The sequence below is a fragment of the Setaria italica genome, chromosome IX, assembly GCF_000263155.2.
Source record: "Setaria italica strain Yugu1 chromosome IX, Setaria_italica_v2.0, whole genome shotgun sequence".
In the NCBI taxonomy this organism is placed as follows: Eukaryota; Viridiplantae; Streptophyta; class Magnoliopsida; order Poales; family Poaceae; genus Setaria; species Setaria italica.
In genome coordinates, this window is record NC_028458.1 from 50,789,297 (window position 1) to 50,804,365 (window position 15,069).

Here is a 15,069-nt window from a genome sequence, read left to right on the forward strand (position 1 = left end):
TTTCTCTTTTTCCTATCTTTTTATTTATGATCGTTCTCTGTTTTACCTTATCCGATCCCATCTGTTTCCTCCGCCGCACAGCTTGTTCCTCCGTCTCTTTCCTCCCCCGCGCGCTTTGCTCCGACCCCGCTGCTTCACTGAGCCCCGCCCCGCGCCGGGCCACTACCACGCCGCATCTCCGCTCCGCCAGGCTGCTCACCGACGCCCTACGCCCACGTGCTCCGTCAACGGCGCTGCTGCTTCACCGAGTTGGCGGCGGCGGCAGCCCCGACCCCGCCTCCACGCCTCGGCGGTGCTGCCCCTGGACCTCAGCGCCGCCCACGTCCCCTCGGTTCCACGACGCTGCTGGTCAGCGCGCCACCATCCGCAGCCGCTGGCGAGCGCGCCCTCGCCGCTCCACGAGATGCTGAGGACACACCATCGACATTTAACGGGTGTGACGTCAGGAGGAGCCGAAGAAGCCACTTCGTTCTCACAGTGGAAGCCGTTTTGGGCTTCTTCTCCGGCTTCAGCAGTGAAGCTCCTTTCCAAGGGAGTCCTGCCAAAGGGAGCCTTATTATTTCGGACAGGTAATGCTTTTGGATGGACGGCCCATCCAAAAAGGCCCGTAGCTACTGGGCTCATGGGATGGACCGTGTAGCTCTCGAATTGATTTTAGCCCAGGTAAAAAGTTCGGTGGGCAAAGTTCAGCAAGATTAGACTATGTAGGCCCTCCAGAGCCCAGATGCCAGATGTCAAATTATTGCGTCAATCGTTTCATAACTAGTGCCTGGTTTTCAACGAGCTGGCATCAGGCAGGAGTCAGGACAGTTCAGGGCCACCCATCCAAACCAGCATAATTGAGAATGAGAAGGTTCAGTCTGCCGTGGTTATCATAAGACATATAATATTAATATATCAACAGCTTCCTTACAAGGATGGGAGCTTATGATTTAACAAATTTTGAAGCAGAAACACCAAGAACTAGACAATCATGCTACAATAAGATTTCGTCATAAACAAGCTTTCTTTTCTACTGGCTATAAACAAAAGAACAAGCTGCACGTACCAACCATACAAGCTACAACCTCACCAAAAAAAAGGATACAGCAAATACATGAACACTGCCTACCTCACCACAAAAACAAATCTGAAAGTTAAACAAAAGATTACATCTGAAAAAGCAACAATAACCCAAAAAAAAATCTCCACGTCTCCACTCACTCTAGATAACATTTTTCTTTTGTTTTCAACATGTCCAGAAGCTGGCACCATGATTCAGCTTTGTGCAGCTTTGGAAGGCCTAATGATTCCTACCACCGACCACCACAACAGAAAAAGTTGGTAGTGCTGGACCAGCACAAAAAGGGTCGGCTTGCTTCCAGCCCACAGGCAAAATGAGCAGAGCCTCCCTTAAAATCAGCCATCACCTTGCAGAGGGACCATCACCAATGCAGTGCTTTGGATCCTTCCGATCCAATCAACTGAATACATACTAATCTAGTCTAATCTGCAAAGGATAATTGTATCAAGAAGTTATTGCTGGCAACAGTCAAAGTCCTTTTTTTCAAAAAAAAGAAAGAAAGAAAGATCAGGTAACAGCCGAAGTAATGCAATTATCTGATCATTTAAGGAAGATAGCATAAGATTTGTTTCAGTAACCAGGGTTCATTTAACATTTATTAACAAAACTTACCACACGTATAGATGAACTTGCTACACTGAATTTGCAGCTATGGCATCACCAGCATTCTTAACATGAAGTTCCACATTACGGAGATCCCGAAGATGCTGCAAGATCTCCTGAAGTAGGTCCATGCCCTTGTCTCCTTTCTTGAGGGATTTGATGCAGTGCCTCAGGAATTCCTTGTCCGCCTCCAGCGCTTGCAATCGCTCATACACATGATCAACCTCCTCTATGATTGCCAGCCTCTCCTGCTCCTTGGCAAGCACGGATGCCGGCTTTGTCGCCGAATCATCAGCTTGATCTGCCTCTCCTACTCTTGCAGATGGCATTTGATCACAAGTCTCATTGCCGACTGCATCGAATAGAGGCAGAAGACTCTTCCCTCTACTGATAGAAGTCCTGCCTCTGCATCTTGCCTTGTCACCGGTGAGGATGTCCTCAGGTGAATGAAGCACATCGGCCGACAAGTCCATATCACCGGAGGAATGGCCAGCAGCGGCATTGGCGGTGACATCGTCGTCTTCCAATGTGAAGAGCCTCTCCTCCAGTGTCTTGAGCTCCTCCAAGATGGAGAGCCTCTCCATCTCGAAGTACGTCAAGGAATCATCCAGAGCCACTAGGTGCTTCGTGCTGTCCGGATCCCTCATGGAGCTAAGAGCAGCATCTGACGAGCTCATCTGAATGTTGCCGCCGTCCGGAGACTCGCCTAGCTCGCAGTAGTCGTCGGAGTGCCCGTCGCTGTCCTCGCCGCTGGACGACACGGAGGTGCCACTGCCACTGCCACTGGGGCTGCCGCCATTGGCCTTGAAGCTCGCCATCCTCCGCCTCTCCTTGTCCTCGTAGCGCTGCACCTTCTGCCTGAACAGCTCGAGCTCCCTCTCCAGCTCCTGCTTCTCCCGCTCCCGCTTGGTGACCAGCTCGTTCAGAAGCTGCAGCGCCTCCTGATCGTACTCCGACTGCTCCTCCATCATCCGCTGGTACTGCAGCGCCTCCATCTGCATCGCCGCCTTCTCCTCCTGCAGCCTGTTGATCATCGCCATCGTCTGGCTCGCCGCGATCGCCGCGGCGCTCCGCTCTTCCTCCAGCTCCGCGTACAGCGCGCCCAGCGCCTTCCGCTCCGCCTGCAGCGCCGACTTCAGCTGGTCCACGGTGGAGGGCTCGCCGCCTTCCATCTCGCTTGCGACGCTCCCGTCCAGGGAGAGCGACAGTGACCGTTTCCTCTCGAGCAGAAACATCCTGTCCGAGAGCTGTGCGGCGACGCCATTCGTCGGTGTCTCAGGTGCTTTGTCTTCTTCCACCTCGTTCTGTTCGTTTGGTTGGTAATCTGATCCCGTGTTCGTTGTCATCTCCTCCTGTTCGGCTTCACCTGCTTCTAAAACAACAAAAGTTAAAGCAGAATTTAGTACACAAAGGCATCAAGTATCAACATTATTTCTGTGGGGAAACTGTAGGTGAAGTAGTGTTCAGTCATTTATTAGTACCTTGCTCAGTTGAGGCTAGGATCTCCAATGGCGATGGCTGATCATCTGCACCAGCCAGTGGAGCAACCTGCTCCTCATGCGTTGCCAAGTCTTGGAATGGAACGACATGGTCATCTTGTTCCCGTTCGCATATATCGCTTCCGATTGATACTTCGCAGTTCGTGTCCACCTCTGCCGTTCTGTCATCTTCAGAAACGGTCTCTGAGACTGAACCCGAAAAAGTGTCATGGTTACCGATTGACAAGCTATGGAGCACGATGTTGAGAAACAGTATGAAGAAAGTACCGTGAGGCACAAAGATGTGATCTTCTTCAGCTGTGGAATCTCCAACTTCAACAGCATCTTCAGGAACATCTTCATCATCTTGGGAGTTGGAGTTATGATCAGGATGAGATGGGCTTGCTACGGTCTCTGGACAAGGGATGGGGCTGATGGGCACGACAGAGTCCTCGATCACATCGGCCGGCGTTGCAACCGAGGAATCCAACATCCTCTTCTCCTCCAGAACCACTCCGATATCCACATCCCTCGAATCCTGCTCATCTTCTGCTACCTGATTCATTCCATCCGCCTCTTCAACATCGCGATGCAGACCCGAATCATCGGCGATCGTCATCTCATCAAGCGCCACAACGGGTACCAATCGGTCGTCCTCCAGCGCGATCTCTTCGCCCTGACCCTGAGCCATGACTTCCAAGGATTCATCCTGAACAGCAGCCATCGCCTCGTCTTTTTCTTGTTGATGTTGTCCTTCCACCTCGCTCTGCCGCTCTTGCTTCTCGACCTCGTCCTGCTCCTCCTCTTCCTCTTCATGATCTTCTTGAGCCAGCAGAACATAGCCTTGGTCGTCGTCTGTCACTTCCTCAGTTATCTTCTCCTCGACGTGTTCTTCCCTTGTACCCTCCAGCTCGCGCGAAGAAGTCCGTACAACGGCTTTGCAGCAAGCACACGCCCTGGCGCTTTTCTCCGCTGCATCTCTTGTCTTCTCCTTCGTCGAGGACAGGCAGTCCTCGCACATCTCCCTGCCCTCGGCGAGCCGGCGGTGGCGGAGGCAGTACCCGAGCGCGGAGATCTCCGCGGCGTGGTCGCCGCAGAGGGCGTCCCGCAGCCACCGCGCGCCGCCGGCCTCGCCGCCGTCCGCCTGGAAGAGGCGGTCGACGCGGGAGCAGAGGAGGCACGGCGGCGCGAGCCCGAAGTAGTCCGCGAACCTGTCGATGGCGTAGGCGAGCAGCCCGTTGATCAGGAGCAGCGCGATGAGGACCCACTCCAGGGCCGCGTGCGCCAGCGCGGACGTGACCCGGTGCGTCCTCCGGTGGAGCGCGGCCGCCAGCTTGCCCGCCGCTGCCGACGCCGACGCCGCCATGGCTGCCGCGATGTCCTCCTCGATCACCACCACCCCTAGGGCCGCAGCATGGACAGTCGCGATCTTGCTTGGAAGAACCTCGCTGCCGATCGAGACCGGAGGAAATGGAAATTGTGTGGAACGCTCGCCGCGAGCGGCGACCTGCAAAGGCAGTGTGGGGGATGAGATGGCAGGGGAGAGGGGTTGCCGGGTTGGCAGGATGATGGATGAGTTGTTTTGAAGCTTCTCTGGCCTTCACCTTTCGAGGGAGAAAGGCGGGCCATTGGACCCCATGGACGAAAGAAAAAGCTTTGATTTTTTCACGTCGGAATGCAGGGGGAAGGACGGGGGCTAGCCGGCTAGCTTACGATTTTTCCTGTTGATGCGGCCTGTGGGCGGCGGGTAATTGGAATTTGGAACCGCTGCACCGGCCGTCGCCCAGGGTGACGAGACGCCGAGACGGGCAACTGGCAAGTCCTGGGTATGCCGCACGCGAGTGGTGAGCACGACCGTGCAGTCCGGCGGATTGGTCTCGAGGTAAAGGCTGGTGCTCACGACTCCAAAAATCAACAGGCATGAAGAGGCTCTGATTCCTTTTTTTTTTCTTTTTGACATGCAGGGCTTCCGTGGCGATGAATGAGATGCCCTGTCTGCAGGTAATAAGAGCAACTTCAGAGGAAACTTTAAATCATCCCTTTAGGTTCTTGTCACATCCAATGTTTAGATACTAATTAGGAGCATTAAATATAGACTAATTACAAAACTAATTGCACAGATGGAGACTAATTTGCGAGACGAATTAAGTCTAATTAGTTCATGATTTGACAATCTGGTGCTACAATAAACATATGCTAATGATGGATTAATTAGGCTTAATAGATTTGTCTCGTGAATTAGCCTCCATTTGTGTAAATAGTTTTATAATTAGCTCATGTTTAGTCCTCCTAATTAGCCTTCAAATATTCGATGTGATATAAATTTTAGTCGGGATTAAAGATCCAAACACCCTGTTAATTAAGAAGAATACAGAAAAAAAAAGCGCTCTCCAACAGCTCTCCAAACTGCCGTATATTTTCGGAGACGCGAATCGCGACTCCCGCGCGCCGCATATTTGCGCGAGATCCTTTCTCCCCCAAGTCGCCCCGCGCTTCCGGCTTCCTTTGCCGCGCGTCGCGCGTATCCATTTGCCCGCGGGCCCAGTTCGTCCGCGCACCAGTGTCGGGACAGAGATAGGGATACGCGCTGCTACAACGTGATGCTCAATGGCTTGGCCATCCACGGACATGATCATGCTATCGTGCTGCGTTTGCCCAGTTTGGCAGGATGTGCATCAAGAAGGCACACATGCTGGATTGGTCGGTGAAGGCAAAAATGAGGTTGAATTTGGCATTGTGCAGGGCTCGAGCAAAGCACTGTGGTTGCATGGTTGATATGCACATGCGCGCCGAGCGTCCGGAGTGAGACTCGGCGCCGCCAAGCCCGAGTAAGCCGGCCACGGGCGCCGCTAGCACGTACCCGAGCGGCGCGGCGAACGCGGCCGCCGCCGCGCCGACGCACGAAGACGACGGCGACGTGGCGCACGAACGGGGCCGGGAGGACGCGCAGAGGGATGGAGAACGCGACCCCGGACGTGCCAGCGCGGGCGGTGGCGTGGACGCCATCGGCCCAGAGCGCGTTGTTGTGCACGCATAGTGCCGAGGCCTCGACGCCCGCGCCGGAGAGGCTCGTCGGGAGGGGGACGTCCACGAGCCGGCTCACGCCGCCACCGCGGAGCAGTTCGAGCGCGCGGTCCTGGACGGTGGCCTCAACGGCCAAGATGTTCGCGGCGCGGCTCAGCCGCCACGCGGAGGCACTAGAAAAGTGTGGCGAGGACGACGACGACGGGCGCGACCAGTGACGGACAAGGTCGCCCTGGCCATTGGCTCGCCAATAGGGCGCGCCTCGTCTTCCTCGATGGCTAGCTCTGCGGCGGCGTGTGACAGCGACGGCAGAATGCCGCCATCACGATGCCGAGGAATCAAGGCTATGTTTAGTTGCCCAATTTTGGAGTGCCAAAATCATTATGCTAGCACTGTAGCACACTGTAGCGTTTCGTTTGTATTTGTGAATTATTGTCCAAACATTGACTAATTAGGCTCAAAAGATTCGTCTCGCAAAGTACAACAAAACTGTGTAATTAGTTTTTAATTTCGTCTATTTAGTACTTTATGCATGTACCGCAAGTTTAATGTGATGGGGAATCTTCTTTTTGCATAGTGCCAAAGTTGGGATTTGGTGGTGAACTAAACAAGGTCCAAATGGTGGTGGTTGGAGAGGGGAGGAGGGGCTACACATGCTGACGTGGCAAGTTTTAACGTATTGGGGAGTTTATTATTAGGGATCTGCTGTGGGATGATATGATTTTGGGGAAAGAAATATTTAGTAGAGCCCCCAATATATAGTTTTGGGAAGAATGTTTTGAGCTTGGAGTTGCTCTAAAAACGCATATCCGATTTGCCCAGGAGGTAACAATCGTCGACAGGGAAAAAAAAGGTGTTCGGAATCATGGAAGAGCTATGGCTTATACATTTCAGCATCAGCGGAGCGGTAGTAAAATCCGGTACCCGTTAGTCATAATGGTACACTTGTAGGCAGGCAGTCCTGCATGCTGTTTCTTGATTTGTAGTACAATTAAACAAAGAAGACTACACAAGCAGCTGGAGATCGACGTTATAATTCCGTGGCTTATTTAGGTTACCGTGTCTGATCATAAAGGGGAAACTCACCAAAACATCCCCTGAACAGAAAAAAAAACTGAAGAAACATTATGGCAGAGGACGGAGGCCGGCCGTTTCAGGCACCAGCTAGGCTGCATGAATGCGGTTGCAAAGTTGGATGGAGCCCGTAAACACCCACATGGGATTGGGACGGGATCCACAAATTCCACATCCTTTGCCATACAGCTTCAGACATTCAATAGCTCGCACGTGCCGCACTACGAGCACCAGAAGTCCAGAACCAGTACCACGTCGCGCGGAATTTGGTAGGAACATGCGTTTCCAGTAGTGGGAGTAACAGTTACCCTCCCTGCAAAGAGCATGCTAACGTTAGGACTCTGATCAGCCGGGAACACATCCACGCACGAGCGCCAGTCTGTTCCAGGTCTTAACTGCGTGGCTCGGACGGGTGCTGGGACATTCCAAGAGGTAAAGGCCACGGAGCACGGAGATGTTGTTGGGTGGGCGAACTGGAGGACGCACCAAGAGTGGGAACGAGCGAACGAACGATTCCGATCCGTTGCGGTAGTACGGCGGTGCCGTTCGTTGGTGGCGAAACGGGCGGCGGGAGCGTCCGTGCGCGGGGCGGCGGGGGCGAGTGGATGGACCAGCCAGGACGGAGGGAGGCCGGGGCCCGGCGGCTGGAAGGTGGGGAGGAGTTGGTCAGCTGATGGCGCGGCCGGCCGCGGCGTGGCCCGCCACCGACCCGACCCCGCTTTCGGCAGCGCCCCTCTGCCTTTGATGAGCTTGACGATCCGATCCCCTGCCGCTGCCAGCGCGTGGGTCTCCTTGTCCTTCCGTTGGCTAACGGCCGCATCTCCCACTTGGCCGCCCGCGCCGCGCGCCGCCCGGGCCGCCCCCACCGGACATCGTTTTTTCCGGGCTTCTTTTGCCAGCTTCGATCGAGAGCTGTGTGGACTATGAGCCAGGCGGCTGATGGAGGCCGTCACATCGGCTCATCTCCGAAAGCGGCAGTTCAAGGAGATGCATTGCAGGGGTGAGATCAAAGGATTTGCTTGAAGCAGACACGGGAAAGTAGGGGGCGTAAAGGACGCGACCAGAATGCTGAGAGAGGTCAAGAAACGTGTGTTTATATGTCCGTGGGGTTTGTTAGGGACCAGACAACATCCCAGCTGGGAGCGCTGGGGATTATTAGGTCCAGCGAAGCACTTGAACAGCAAAAGGATCGAGTCTGGTGTAGGAGTATGTTTTTTTCTTATTTCTCGTGTTGTTGGAAACAAACATGAGTTCGGTCAGTCCAAGAGTTGAATTGACACGATATTTATGGACAGCGAGCCTCCAAACAAGAAAGCTCCGGAAGTCACCCTTTTTATGAAAAGCGTGTGTTTACTTCATTTTGTGCTGTCACCATAAGTTCAGGGAAGTTGTAATGCTACTTATTCTTGCAATACTACGGGCAAGCCGTTTTATTTATCATTATAGTAATCTTTTTTTTGGATGGCAGTATACATTTGAAGTCGTTGAGGGGTTAGCTCTGTAGAATAGAATCTAGACCTCTAGCTGACTGGAAGCCGAGGATGGACCAACGATGGATATGTCATTCTTGTGCAACCCTCTCTCGCGATTGCAGTTGCAGAGTGGAGGCGCCATGCATGGGTAGCACTGTAAACATATGAATATTAGTTTTTAAGATATATTAAAACTTGTGCTACAAGAATACCTATTTTGTCACCCTTTTTATCCACTTATGCACATTTTTTAGTTGACTAGGATCCCTTCTTTCATCATTCATTGGTGCATGTTTTTAGTTGACTAGAGTAAAATCTCGTTATAACCACTACAATAAAACAAAATGTCTAAACGAGACAAACTGTTCTAACTCAACTAATCGCAGCTAAGTATTGTTAAGAAGTCAACCAATTCGTAATACATTCGTGGAAAAGAATGATACATCTCTTATCTACCCAAAAAGAACTATTGAAATCAAATATATCACTATGAGGCTACCATACGACCAGCCTCGCATCAATGATATATCATAAGAATTATAGCTATTCGATGGCAGAATGTAAAATTGCCCGAACAAAAGAAAGCCTTTAGGACATGCATAAAGGAAAATGACCTAAGCAAAAAGGAGATAAACATTCACATCCAGGCTACGGAGTGTTTCTTTGCCGGGTTACACTCTGCACCGAAACGATGCCAACTTATTGCATACACCCGTCTTCGACATGGTTGCTTGTTTACATTAACGAATCGGAATCATACTCGGACAATTTCCCAACAAAAACAGGCGCTCACTCAAAACACGAAATAATAACCGAAATAACAAAGCAACAAAACACGAAAAGCGATCTGCTTTCAGAGCGACATCAATCCATCACCATCAGGCTGATCCCATCTGGCTGGCGGCCTGGCGCACACGCCGATCCAGCCCCGCGCGGCTGTAACGCCCACACCCACCATCAGGCACGCACCAGCCAGCCAGCCGCCCCACTCCACCCCACCGAGAAAACACCGCACCACCCGCCCGCCCGGCCGACATCGCCCGCCCGCCCGATCCGGCCGCGGCCGCTCCCTTTTACCCGTTCCACGCCTCCGCCCGCGGCTCCGCGGTGACGCCCGCCGCGGCGTCCGCCCCCCCGAGTCCAATCCCAATTCGGCCGGAGCAGCCGCTCCCCGAATCCCCAATCCTTTTTTCCCCGGAGGCAGCTGGGATGAACCGGATCCCGTCCGTCTCACTGCGGGGCGGGGCGGACGCGGACGCCGCGGCGGCGGCGGCGCCGCCCCCCGACCCCGCGGCGCTGGCGCGGTGGGCGCGGGCCTTCTGCGTCATCCGGTTCGACCTGGAGCGCGGGCAGCTGGTGGAGGCGTGCTTCCCGCCCGACGCGCTGGCGGCGGCCGGCGGCGGCCTCGACCGCCTCGTCGCCTTCTCTTCCTTCCCGGACTCCATGTCCCACCACCTCCCGCGCCACCGCTCCTCCGTCCACGACTCGCTCTTCTCCTTCCGCATCCCGGACCCGTCCTCCCCGCGCCGCGCCTTCCTCTACGGCTTCGTCTTCAACCGCCAGCGCCAGGACGAGCGCCTCCCCCGCGGCGGCGAGCAGAAGTCCGTCGTCATCCTCTCCCACGCCCCCTACTCGTCGCTCTTCCGCCTGCTGCTGCAGATCCTCGGCCCGCTCTGCTTCGACGTCGGCCCCAGCGCGCTGGCCATGGTGGCGTCGTACGTCGCCGCGTGGCCCGCGCCGGCGCCGGGGAGGCCCATGGAGCTCCCGATCGGCAGTGCCGCGCTGCGCGTGCACCTACCGCCTGCGGCTGACGACCCTGGTCCGCCGCCCGCGCTGCTGCCCGCCAACCCCTCGGTGCCATACGGGCTCTTTCATGATGCAGACCTGTTTGCCGCGTTCCGTGGCCTACTCCTCCACTTATGGACGCTCTGGGAGCTCATGGTGGTCGGCGAGCCCGTCCTGGTTGTCGCGCCGTCTCCAGCTCAGTGCTCAGAGGCTGTGGCTGGGCTTGTTAGCCTTGTTGCTCCGCTTTTGTATAGTGTGGACTTCAGGCCCTATTTCACTATCCATGATCCGGATTTTGCTCGCCTGAATGCGCTTGCAGAAGGTGAGGTCTTCCCGCCAATGGTGCTTGGAGTGACCAACCTGTTTTTCTTGAAGAGTCTTAAGAGCATTCCCAATGTTGTGGCTGTGGGAAGCCCCAATCCGAATTCAACGAGGGTGCTCCCAGTGGGTGGCCAATTGCCAGGGAATGGAACTAATGGGACACCCGGGAAGCTCAAGCTTGACAAACTTTCGATCAATAAGTTCTCTCCCACTAGCCTATTGAATTCCATCAAATTGAGAAGAGAAGGTCCTCTTTCTCTCATGACAGAGCACAAGGAAGCGTTATGGAGCACGTATGGGCCAACCACAAAGCCTGATACTTCTGTTCTAAATAGGCTCATTGACGCTGGGGTGTCACCGAGGATTGAAGAGTCCATGTCAGTAGTCAACAATGAGATATTGCGACGACATTTCTTGGAGCTGACAACAAACTTCCTTGCACCTTTTGGGCCGTATCTGAGAACTACAACACCATCAGAAGGGAGTTCACCTTTTGTTGACCCACCATTGCTACCACCATTTCACGCGGATGAGTTTGTCAATGGTTTGGCAGCTAGAGGTCCAGGGAAATTTTTGTCCAAAAGGATGAGATCCAATTGGTTGGATCTATATAGGTACGCTGGATTTTTTTTTGTTTGTGAAGAAATTTACTAGGTTTCTAACTTGAGGTACTGGCATAATAAAAAAGCATGACTTATATTTCGCATCTTTATCAGGAGATTCCTGGAAGGCCCCAATTTCATGCCTTGGTTCCGACAAAGACGTGCTGCTGCAGAGCAAGAACAACAGAGGCTCTGGAGGCAGGCTCGCATGAATGTTGACACTGAAAAGCTAATGTCAAAGATGTCCGAATTGGAGAGGATTGATTCTTTTAATGCTGTTGAGCGGTATCTTCTTAGAGAGATGGAGGTATTTAATCACACATTTTCTCTTTTTTTTCTTTAAGAAATTATGATCTACTGAGTTTTGCCATTTCTTAACATATGATAGCATAACATTATTTAGGCATTTATTCAGCAATTAGGTGTGGAACTTTAAATCCGATCATTGGTACAAGTTCTGTATTCTGACACATGAGCCAAGAACAGCTGATAATCCAACGTACAAGTAACAAAGAAAAAATCGCATAGGTTTGTATCTATTATTTTGTCACCTAAGACTGCAAACTTATCCTAACACAAAACATAAGACTCGTATGTCTATCTCAAGACTTTCTTTTCTGGGGGCTGCTTAAGTTGGACTTAGATTCAAACTCTAATTGACTAGATAAGGTGCACTGTTAGTTCCTAACAAATATCTGATGGCATGATCGGGTGAACTCTAGGAATTAAAATTATTGAAATAATAATTTGCGATAATTAACTGAGAATAACCTTGCTGTTTACTTACCAGCACCATAGGGCTCAAATGTCCTAATACTCAGAAAGTCAGAACCCCTTTAGGAAAAGATTCAGCATCATTTATCCATGTGAGTTGCCTCAGAATATCAGAATGAGCATGATTGAAGTTATTAGAAATTTAGAATGAGCAGATCACCGTCAGGCATCATTAGCAGTGTTTGATTAGCTTCCTAGGAAGAAAAATAAGTACTAGAATTTTTTTTGCTAGCTGCCATAAGAATACCTTGTTTGCTCAATTCTGATCAAATGGAAACTTCAAGTTACCATCTTTCAGCATCAACAGAATAAACATATTTGGTGCTAGTCTGCCATCTTTCTATTAGTTTGACCATGAATAGCCCTTCCCCCATACTTAAAGATTGGCAGGGCATCTTTACTTTAAATATTGGATAGTGACACAATATTTAAGCAATTCATTGTTTTCGGACTGCCCTGCCTTCTAGAAATCTGGCTCTCCACAATAATTGATATAGCTTGATTATTTTATTATATTTCAACAGAATTACCAGTTGAGAGCTAATAAGTGCAATGTTAACTGTCTCCTAATTCGAAGAACGACAAACATGTTGGCCTAATGTCTCAATGCCTATTCTACTGTACGGCGACTATATTAATCTTCAGTTCTGTTTTCTATATTGAATGCCATTAGATGGAATACTCTAATTTCAAAAATCTTGTAACTGCCTGCATTGGTGTAACTAGTGAACTAACCAACAGGATGAAGATTCCTTGTGGATTATGGTTGATAGATTAAATTCTATATTCTGTACCCAGATACTTTATTTTTTGGAATAATCCATTCCCAATATTTCTTCTCCGAAGAAAAGTTAGTTTTGTTAATTTCTGACCTCACATTGATGGTTTACAGCTTTCACCATCTGAGATTTTGTGTTTACTGTTTAGCTGTCATTGGTTACACTACACCAGCAACCAGAGTTCATTGCACCAGATATGGGCATCGGATTTCTTAATAGTTTAGCATATAGGGAATTAGAGGTCAAAGGAATATCTTGGGCAGTTAATTGCTCAAAATCCCTATTCTACCATTCCGTCATCTGTTCTATAGACATTACTTAGTGGAGGTCCTAATGTTATTTGTTATTCTCCATCCTACAGAACTCCGGAAGAGGAAGTGCTGATTCAGCAGCAGCGTGCCAGAAATTGAAGGGAGACCTCCAAGCAGCTTTTAGCGTCCTGCCGAAGGACATGCAACAGCTTCTGCTCTCCAACCCTAAAAGAGCTGTTCTTCTTCAAGGTAGCCAAGAAAAGGCCCCGGGGCCCAACGGCATTGTCACCCAGACGAGTTTATAGCAGTTCTTTTTCCCCACCTCTGTAACATTACCACTGTTGACTATTTTTCCCACACACATAATACAAAGTTACACACTTTATACTTGTCTGCTGGATTGACCCACGTTCGCCTGATATATCTCTTTCTTTCCCTCGTTCTCTCAGCAATATTTCCGTCGTCCAAATTTTTAGTTTTCCAAGACCGGCAGGCGGCAGTGCGGCACGTCCCCTCCTTTCTGTCGGCCTGGGAACAACGCAAGCTTCTCGTGTAATGGTCCTGATTTCGTGATGGACAATGGCCAGCCCAAACAGGGCCTAATTCGTGACTGGTTCCTGACATGGGTCAGCCCAAACGGAACTATCTGTTTGCATTTTGCCTAAAAGCTGTTTTTTTTTTTTGCCGCGTTTGGTTACTCAGGGTGCGTGTCACATCGAATATTCGAAGACTAATTAGAAGCACTAAATATGAGTTAATTATAAAACTAATTGCACAGATGGAGGTTAAACGACGAGACGAATCTATTAAGCCTAATTAATCCATCATTAGCAAATGTTTACTGTAGCAGCACATTGTCAAATCATGGACTAATTAGTCTTAATAGATTCGTCTTGCCGTTTAGCTCCATCTATGTAATGAGTTTTATAAATAGTCTATGTTTAATACTCCTAATTAGTATCTAAACATTCGATATGACATGTGTTCGATGTGACATGTGTTAAAAATAAGCAACAGGAACCAAACGTACCTGAAGACCCAGGACTCTGTTTCCTTATAGAAGGAGTCTTTTTATCAGTGGCCAACTGGCCATGCAGCCCAACCGGACGTCCACGCTTCCCGGCTTCACCATGGACTTGGCGAACTGCCTCCGGAAATTTCCCGGCCCCGACGCGAACATGGCCGCGATCCGGCTGGCACACCGGAGGACGTGAGCTCCTTGTCGGTCTGCAGGACGGCCCTCCCGGCGGGCACGCTCGGGCAGGAGGAGTTGTCGAGGCCGAAGGTGCCGAGCGGCGCGACGAAGTTCGCGGGCACGATCGCGTCGTGCGACTCGTTCTGTGGCGTCACCACGTGCGGCGGGTAACGGTGCCGGAGCACGGCGAACAGGCCGGCGTCCATGGCGGCCGCGTCGAACGGGCTGGTACTGATGCAGTTGTAGAGCCTGTTCATGATGAGCCCGCAGTGGCAAAACCCCATGGTATGCACCTGCCAGGTTTATTTTTAAGAAAAGAGCATACATACGAAATGCTACCACTTTAATTTGAATGTTCGGTCCAAAATTAGATGAGCAATATATGTCACAATTTGATTCGAAATTTCGGATGTATTACGACCTAGCAAGGTGGTGAGATCAACGATGCCGAGGCCTATGGAGCGAAAGGTGGACAAGGCCTCGGCGGAGGGGCTCGGCAGGTTCACGTCGCCCGAGCTGGACACGGTGCCGTCCATTCTCCCCGTGGGCAGCTATTATTATTAACGCATCCTCCCGGCCATGCCCGCGGCGTGCTCCGTGGCGCTGCTCGCGTGCGCGGCCGTACGTCCAACCCGTCTGCATGCGCGC

At 51.4% G+C, this 15,069-nt stretch overlaps 2 protein-coding genes across 4 annotated transcripts; one reads left to right on the forward strand and one right to left on the reverse strand.

Annotated features, from left to right (window-relative positions):
• Nucleotides 1-869: 869 nt before the first annotated feature.
• On the reverse strand, nt 870-4,685 carry LOC101773926 (myosin-binding protein 2). 3 transcript variants are annotated; one of them, XM_012843106.2, is made up of 4 exons: nt 3,433-4,685; nt 3,148-3,354; nt 1,676-3,032; nt 870-1,489 (listed from the first exon to the last, which is right to left on the reverse strand). In XM_012843106.2, exons 1-3 carry the CDS (start codon nt 4,508-4,510, stop codon nt 1,696-1,698), a joined length of 2,622 nt encoding a protein of 873 aa, XP_012698560.1. In that variant the 5' UTR covers nt 4,511-4,685; the 3' UTR covers nt 870-1,489; nt 1,676-1,695. The 3 variants fall into 3 exon arrangements, with proteins under 3 accessions (XP_012698560.1, XP_012698559.1, XP_004984947.1); XM_012843105.2 differs by having other exon boundaries at nt 1,676-3,035; XM_004984890.4 differs by having other exon boundaries at nt 1,676-3,038; nt 3,433-4,682.
• A 5,238-nt stretch (nt 4,686-9,923) lies between these two features.
• Nucleotides 9,924-13,619, forward strand: LOC101775134 (protein DENND6B). The gene is made up of 3 exons (XM_004984891.3): nt 9,924-11,434; nt 11,537-11,729; nt 13,337-13,619. The coding sequence occupies exons 1-3, from the start codon at nt 9,924-9,926 to the stop codon at nt 13,529-13,531; spliced, it is 1,899 nt and encodes a 632-aa protein (XP_004984948.1). The 3' UTR covers nt 13,532-13,619.
• Nucleotides 13,620-15,069: the final 1,450 nt, after the last annotated feature.